Below are 7,895 nucleotides of genomic sequence, written 5' to 3' on the forward strand. Positions count from 1 at the left end.
AATACTCTCTACTACAACAGAAAAAAATATTTATAAATATTATAAAAATATTTAAAATATTAGGCCCACTGACCAAAGCAAATTGAACTACAGTTGTACATTTATAAAGAAAAATGAAAAGGACTATACGCTAAGATGGGTCATGTTTTGGCATTTTGTAAAGTGTAAAGAATCAAGATCTAAAAACTTATTTCTGCGTGTCTATGTGTGCTTTATTAAATATATCGCATGTAGTGTACATTGTGTGTGTTTACATGTGTATACTCTACATATGGATACACAGATATATTTGTACAGAGCTACCAGTATTTACCTGTATGCATGTACACATACTTTTTAAGTCAGGTATTTCATTTTTTGTGTGTGGATGTGTTTTGCCTGCATGCATGTCTGCACACCACATGTCGGTACTGCCCGTGGAGGTCAGAAGAGGGTATCGGATAGCCTGGACCTGAGTCCCAGAGAGTTTCTAGTTGTCATATGGTCTGAGAATCAAACTCAGGAGGTCTAGAAGACCAACCAGTACTCTTAAAGGTGCACATAGAGTTTTATTGTTCAATTGTGATGGTTTCAGGGACACGCCTGATTGTCAACAAGAATTCTAATCTCTGACACGCTGAATAGCTAGCTCCATTAACAACCAAGTAGACTGTCCATTTATACAATAGGAAAATTGATAGCATCATGAAGACGGGTGATGACTTGATGTTGACGCCAAGGTACTGGATGCTACCCTTTCCTTGTATGTTGGTAACTTGGGTTCACCGCGTGGTTTGGGGTCAGAATACGTAGGAGAACGGGATGAAAAATGACGAAACCCGGGTTGAAAAGGAGAAGGCTCTGCCGGTTTTTCCACACAGCTCTTCCACAAGTGAGGCACATCCCTGTGGTTTTGAGAAAGAGGGGTTATAATGAAATTCACCGTGTTGTCGTTCGCTGGGGTGTAGATTCTCTGCGAGTCCATGTGAAGAGGGGACACCTCATTTAAGGGAGCAGGGCGATGCGTTAGAATTTTTTCAGGGGGCCTATAGGAGCTCGATGTCGCCAGAGAAAAGTCCCTTCTGATTCCGTCCATTGTATCAGAGCCTCCCTGGGCTGCAGAAGGCTTCTGTCTCAGATAGACGTTTGAAATGCTGGACCTGGACAGTAGATTGCTCTCGCTGGTTTGGACAGCTACACCCAAACTGTGGTCGTCCATGTTGTCCAAGTCTGGACTGAAATGTTTGTTCTTAAAAGCCGGAAGTGATGGGGCCGCCCCCCGGGAAGCGGTCTTTATCCCAATTCTCCGTTTCATTCTCTCAATAAGATGGGGACAGTCACGCAAGAAGTTTGGATTCTGATAGAACTGTAACTTACACGAGGGAGAGACTCCTTTTTCTTCAGCCAGGAAGTCAGGGAGAGACGCGGATCTCTGGAAATTCTGCCTCATTTTCCTAAATCCGTACAGATTCAGCTGCCGGACCAAACTTTTCATACTATCGGTCTCAAATATTCTGAAAGGGGCCTTTCTTTCCAACACTTCCCTTTTGAAGAGTTCTTCATTGATGACTATGTAAGTCCCGGCCTCATCCCACCAAATAGATTTAAATTTATCACTTCCCACTATTTTCCAAAGCTTTCTGGGAAAGGTCATCGAGAATAAATTACTGTCTTCATCCGGCTCAGAGGCACAGAGGGTATGGGGCGGCCTCTTTATCAAGAACCGCTGAGCTAGGACCTGAAATGCACTCTCCTCGATGATTGCCCACAAGTCTGAGTCCCCCTGACCTGTGTCCTCACACAGAGGACGGGTGGAAGGGGTCTCTGAATCAGCTGGTATATCATGAGGGGCAGCATCCGGAATTTCTGAAGAAGCGTCCGGGATTTCCGAAGAAGCGTCCAGGATTTCCGAAGAAGCGTCCGGGATTTCTGAAGAAGCATCCGGGATTTCCGAAGAAGCGTCTGAGATTTCCAAAGGTGCCTCTGCCATTTCCTGTAACATGCACACTTCCACGCTACCTGCACATACCCCACATCTGAACCGGCTTTGTGCTCTGCAGCTCCCAGCAGCGCTTCGGGAGTCCTGCAAACGGGAGTCAGCAATGACGTCACAAAGGTCAGTCTGGGAGCTGTGACGTCACAGAATGGCTTTGGGCCCCTAGTGATCCCAGAACAGCATGATGCCCAAAACTGTCCTGTCCTATACAGAAATGCTCCCCATGAAGCAAAAGATTACAGACTGAAGATTTCAAAATCTCATTCCTAAAGACACTTCCTTTTTTCCTGCTTTTTAAAAAAAAATTATACTTCTTATTATTTGAAATTTAAATATATTTTGATCATATCCTTCCCCACCACATCTTTCCAGATCCCCTTCCTCCCTACCCAGCCAACTTTAAGTTCTTTCTCAAAAACTCAGTATAACAAAAATCCCCAAAGTCAAGGAAACAAAACACTACCCCCCCCCCCCCAGAAAAAAACCACCAAACTATAACCAAATTAAAGCATAGAAAGAAAAAAAAAACCTCTGAAGCCCATTATATGTTGGTCAGCTACTCCTGAACATGAGGCCGGCCTGGAGTGGTTGATAGGCCCACTGGCACTCCATGGGAGAAGACCAGTTTTTCCTCTCCATCGGGTACAAAGGACATTTCATTGTTGGCCACCTCTTCCTAGCCCAACCAGAACTCTGAAGCTCTGTGCCATCTCTCCAGCCCTGGCAGACTTACATTTTTCTATAGAATATTTTTCCAGCCCTGATACACTTTAGTCTTAGATATAATATTTCATATATGTACATACATTAATGTAGTGATATATCATTTATACAGTGATAAATAGATATACATATACATATCTTTAATTGTATTTGCAAAAATAAGAAAAACATTAGCATTACAAGCCAAAATGAATAAAAATGGTGACCCTGAGGTTTAGAATATGGCTGATGGGGTAGAAGTGAGATTCTGGTTAGTGTACATTTTTAAAAATGCATACAATGTATTCACCATGGTTTCCCCCCCACCATCTATTTTATAGAGTTATGCCCTTGAAATCACAAAAATATGTTTATATTTAAGACAAGCAAATAACAAAGGCAAGCCCTAAAAACAAAACCTGATCTGAAACAGGTGAACCCGACTGCATGCCAAACTCACGACGTCAGCACGAAAGAGGAAAGAGGTGTTTCGAGTGGGCTAATCACAAAACACAGGGCTCTGTCTGTAGCTCATTAGCTTATACTAAGAGCAAACACAGCACATAGTCAACAGAGTGACAGATGCCGAAATCATCTGACAAACAGCCTGGCACTGACGGCCACAGCGGGATGAAGACAGTAACTGTGAGATGTTCAAGGGGTCCGTGATTGCCTTAAGAGCAGCCTACAATGAAGACAGTTTCATAAGTGGATCAAATCAGTCATTTCTGCCAAAATAAAAAATAAAAAAATAAAAAGGTGCGTGAGGATCCCTAGGCATCCATTGAGCAGTAACTAGTCCTCACTCACTGGGTCCATTTAGAAGGCAACTTGTAACGAGACTAGTTTACAAATAAATTAAGAAGGTTCTCGACAATAGCCTTACCACAATTTTTATCAACCTCAAGGGAGACCTGACCTCATCCGGTAGATATTAGTTAACCCACACATCTTTACTGAGCAGGAAGAATGGATTATAGAGGGAGGGAAGATAATTAGATAGGAGTAATGGACATCTTTGAAAAACAAGGAGTAAACAGAAGAATGGGAAAATTACGGGACAACTTAGTGAAACAGACTGGCCCTTTTCCTGGGTTGGAAGATCAGGAGAAGTCGGTGACGCTCAGCTTGCTGTAACACGGAGAAATGGGAAGAGGCATGCGCCGTCATGGAGTGGACAAGTGATCAGAGGTGGTCAACAGACTTTGCTCTTTTGCGGTGGCATTATTTTGTTAGAAATCACACCAATTCACCAAGAGGCGATAGCCCTTACCTGTAAATCGGATTGGAATAAGCTATGGTCCAACTGCGAGATTTAAACCATCTGAATCTTCACCACGAGTGATGTTAAAACAATTTGATGTCCAAAAGGATTGATCGTTGAGGGGGGAGGGGGAGGATAGAAAACGTAGGCACAGGTTTGCTTGCCTCATGCAACCTCACGGAAGCTGCATCGCTGACCCCAGTGTGAAATGTGAGACTAGAAGGTTCTAAGTCCTGGAAATATCTAACACCAAAGCTATGGGCCGTGAAAGAAAAAGTTGATGACTTGGACTTCATCTCTACAAAAGTCATAGCCAAGAGGAGGACAGGACAAGACACAGACTAGAGGGAAGAATTTGTAAAAGATGTGCATGATAAAAGATACACCAAAAACTCCTAAAATTCAACAATAAGGAAAAAGGGTCCAATTTAAAAATAATTTGCAAACGAATGTGAACACTTCACCATGAACCAAGACAACAAAGGGGAATATAAAAAGATTACATCATATTTCATCTGAGAAATGGACATTAAAACAGCGCTGAGGTACTGCTACAGACTGAGTGTGGTGGTCCCAGTCCAGACCACTGGCAACAGCCAAAGGATGCTGCTCATGGTACCTCGTGTAGCTTTCTTAGAGGTCAGGGAGGACAGGGAAGCTAAGGGGATGCTCCTGTGGCCTCTGCATCTTCCCATTAACTGTGATGGCAAGGCTTGAAACAACAGGGACTCTTGCCCACTGCTGGTAAGAATTCAAAGCACTGTAGCAGTTTTAAGAGAGAGTTGGGCAGTTTCTTACACCAGCACTAGATGGTACGCTTATTGAACAGAGTTGCAAATCCCCAAGAGTTGAAAACTGATGTCCACACAAAATCTTGCTCAAGGATGTTTCGGGTAGCCTTTCCTCAAAACTGCCAAATTTTGACAGCAACCGAGATATCTCTATGTGAGTGAGTGGGTTTGGCATTCTGAATGTTTTTGAAATGTCAAAATGTGGAAATGAAATGGTGTAAAGATGGGTGGTTTTAGAGCTGGGAAGTAGGGGGACACACAGAGGCTGTGCAGCGTGGTGAAAACATCCTGGGTGGTACCACGGTAGTGGATGAGCAACATTGTATGTCTCTCTAAAGCAATTAGATGTCCAAACCCAAGGCGTACCTAAGGAGACCATCCTTGGTGGTAATCATGAGTCACCTTTTTTTGTTTGTTTATTTTTCCAGACAGGGTTTCTCTGCAGCTATGGAGTCTGTCCTGGAAGTAGCTCTTGTAGACCAGTCTGGCCTCGAATTCACAGAGATCCACCTGCCTCTGCCTCCCGAGTGCTGAGATTAAAGGCCTGCACCATCTCCGCCCGCCTAGCCACATATTTTTATCGGCTTTTAGAAATGCAGATCTCTAGTAAAGGGTAAGGATGGAGAGGTAATGTGCTCAAAGACAGAAGAAGAAGAGAGACATCCATACCTTCCTGTGCATTGAATTAAGAGTGTGAAAATTGCTTTAAAAAATCTTTTTTTTTACAAAGCATAAAGCATGTATGATTGGCTTTTTATAATAATTCAAAACAAACACTAGCAATTAGTTAAACTTGAATGTACCTTAATAGGAAGTATAAAATTTGCCTAGATGTAATGTTCCACTCTTTGTCCAGTATTAAGAGGAAGCCAGAAACGCATGTTATACGGATGTTTATGGGAGAATCAGTTCAATATGACCTCTCTTCTTCTCTCCCAGTTTCATGGAGTTTGTATGTGTAGAAGCAAGCTCAAACCACGGGTAACAAAGAGAAGTAATAAAAATTCATCTAGGGAGAAGTAGCATGTGTAAAATGCCAAAAAAAAAAAAAGAGAAGCCTTTTGTTTCCAAAGGTAACCAGAAATACGAGATCCATACATTGATGTCAGAGGAAAGGCAAAGGGGGAAATGTCATATGGAGAAACTGAAAGAGTCTGATAGAAGAAAGTTTACCAAGAATTCAAGATGAAGTGACTTCAGTACAGGCATACTGTTAAACAGGAGGTAGCTAGAGGGATTTTTACAATCCTTATTTAAAGTATGTTCCATTGCTAAGTCTACCTTTACTCTTTATTCCCTCTAAGGAGAAATATCTTTTTTCATAGTGTCCTTTGTGTTTAAAAAAAAATTTAAAAAGTAAATACTTAGCTTTGAAAAAAAGCTACAAAATTACTAACAGGCAAGCATCAGGAAGTTTCATTTCAATTCAGATAAACTTCAAAGTGATACGGGGTTCTGAGGGCCACTGTCTAGCCCCAAAACAAATCAAGCTGAAGCTCATATGTAAACAAATGTGTTTATGTCTTTTTTTTTCCCTACACATCAAGTTTCTCCTTTTCACCTAACAGGATGAAACATAGTATTTTAAACATATCTGTTAAAAAGAAAAGAAAGAAAAAGAAAAAGGAACAGTCAAGTTTTCTTTCTAAAGTGTGAAGTTACAAAGATTAATATTAAATCTTGACCTATGGATCTGGGGACACTTTTAGGACCATGTTCAACCTAAATCTCATTTAAATAAACCATCTTTAATAAGCTTTGCTTGAGACAGTCTTCATGAATGTTCGCCTCTGTTACGTGTATAATCTCTGTCCACAGACTGCCAGGAACTAAGGGCTCCTCTCCTGAATGAAGGTCTTGCCTAGGTCCATAGACGTGTGCTCTGCAGTGGTTATAAAACCAGCTACTTAAAATGGCGTGTTTGAGTCACTGAGAGTTTAATGCTACTGTAGAAATAAGTCAAAAGGCATATAAAATTCTCTTGATAAAATATCACAGAGTTACACAAGGAAGGAGACAAAATAAAATAAATTCCCCTAATGTATCGCAAATACCAAGCATTACACGCTACCTACAAGCCATATGTTTTTCCCATCTGTTCTGCTATCATCAACTAAATTTATAGTATTTGGGCTATCAGAAGGATTGTCAAATACGAGCTGGGCATGAATTTAAACCTAGGTGTTACTGTTGGGTTTTCTCTTTTCTTTTCCTTTCTTTTTTAAAGAAGCTACCCACTTCTACGCCCACACTACCACTGATGGCATTTAAGGAGTTCGGATTAAGAGTCTCCCAGCATCTCTGAGGACTGGAGTCAGTCATCAGAAGGTTTCAACTGGCCATCACTAACTGATCCATCGCCTGCTGTTTCGACATCTTGAGTGAGGGCTACTTAAAAAGAAATCAGAATTTCTAAAGGTAGATGAGATCCTTTTAAGAGCTAAAGGGCTGACCTTATGGCTTTAGATTGGGAAACTCTGCTGTTTCATTGACCAGAATGGAAGATGATGTTCCATAACCTTGTCATTGCTTCTAGCCTCCTGTTCTGCAAAGGTGGAGATTGTTACTCACTTAGACTACGTGAGAATGTGTTAATCCTGAAATTAGCCAGAAAAACTAGTTCCAGTATTTTGTCATGTTGCCTCGACTTATATGAGCAAAATCAATAGGCCACTGTACTCCCCGATGAGACTTTGGTGTTATCTTTCAAGAACTGCAACTCCCAGAATCCCAGGAAGGTTCCTGGTCCTTGAGCAAGTGTTAGTGTTCAAGAACTACAATTTTCAGAATTTTAGGAAGTTACCTGGTCTTTGGGCAGGTCAGACTCACAGGTTAACTTCAGGTCTTACAAAAGGTGATGAAGAGCCATCCAGGACTCTGTTGCATCATCTGAGACTGAGTGGAAGTTCACAGTTGGCTTTGAGGAGTGACATGTCTGTTGTGGGATATTTTATACACTGTGTGAAAATGCATTTGCTGTGATTGATGTCATAAAAAGCCGAATGGCCAATAATGAGGCAGGAGGTATAGGCAGGATTTCTGGGGAGAGAAAGAAAGAGGAGGAGGATTCTAGGCAGGCAGAAGAAGTCGGGAGACATGGAGAGGAAACAGGAGGTGCAAGATAAAAGAGGGGTAACACTATGTGATAGAACTATAATGTAAT

The 7,895-nt window shown here is 41.6% G+C and overlaps 1 protein-coding gene across 1 annotated transcript; it reads right to left on the bottom strand.

The window, feature by feature from the left end:
- Window positions 1-528: 528 nt before the first annotated feature.
- Window positions 529-2,082, bottom strand: LOC125414173 (heat shock transcription factor, Y-linked-like). Its single transcript, XM_048455985.3, has one exon. The coding sequence runs from the start codon at window positions 1,979-1,981 to the stop codon at window positions 683-685; it is 1,299 nt and encodes a 432-aa protein (XP_048311942.3). The 5' UTR covers window positions 1,982-2,082; the 3' UTR covers window positions 529-682.
- Between the last annotated feature and the right edge of the window lie 5,813 nt (window positions 2,083-7,895).

The sequence above is a fragment of the Myodes glareolus genome, chromosome 27 (genome assembly GCF_982192425.1).
Source record: "Myodes glareolus chromosome 27, mMyoGla1.1, whole genome shotgun sequence".
Taxonomy (NCBI): Eukaryota; Metazoa; Chordata; class Mammalia; order Rodentia; family Cricetidae; genus Myodes; species Myodes glareolus.

Bases quoted from the DNA above. Each gene is read 5' to 3' on its own strand.
- LOC125414173 (XM_048455985.3), bottom strand. From the start codon at position 1,981: ATGTTACAGGAAATGGCAGAGGCACCTTTGGAAATCTCAGACGCTTCT.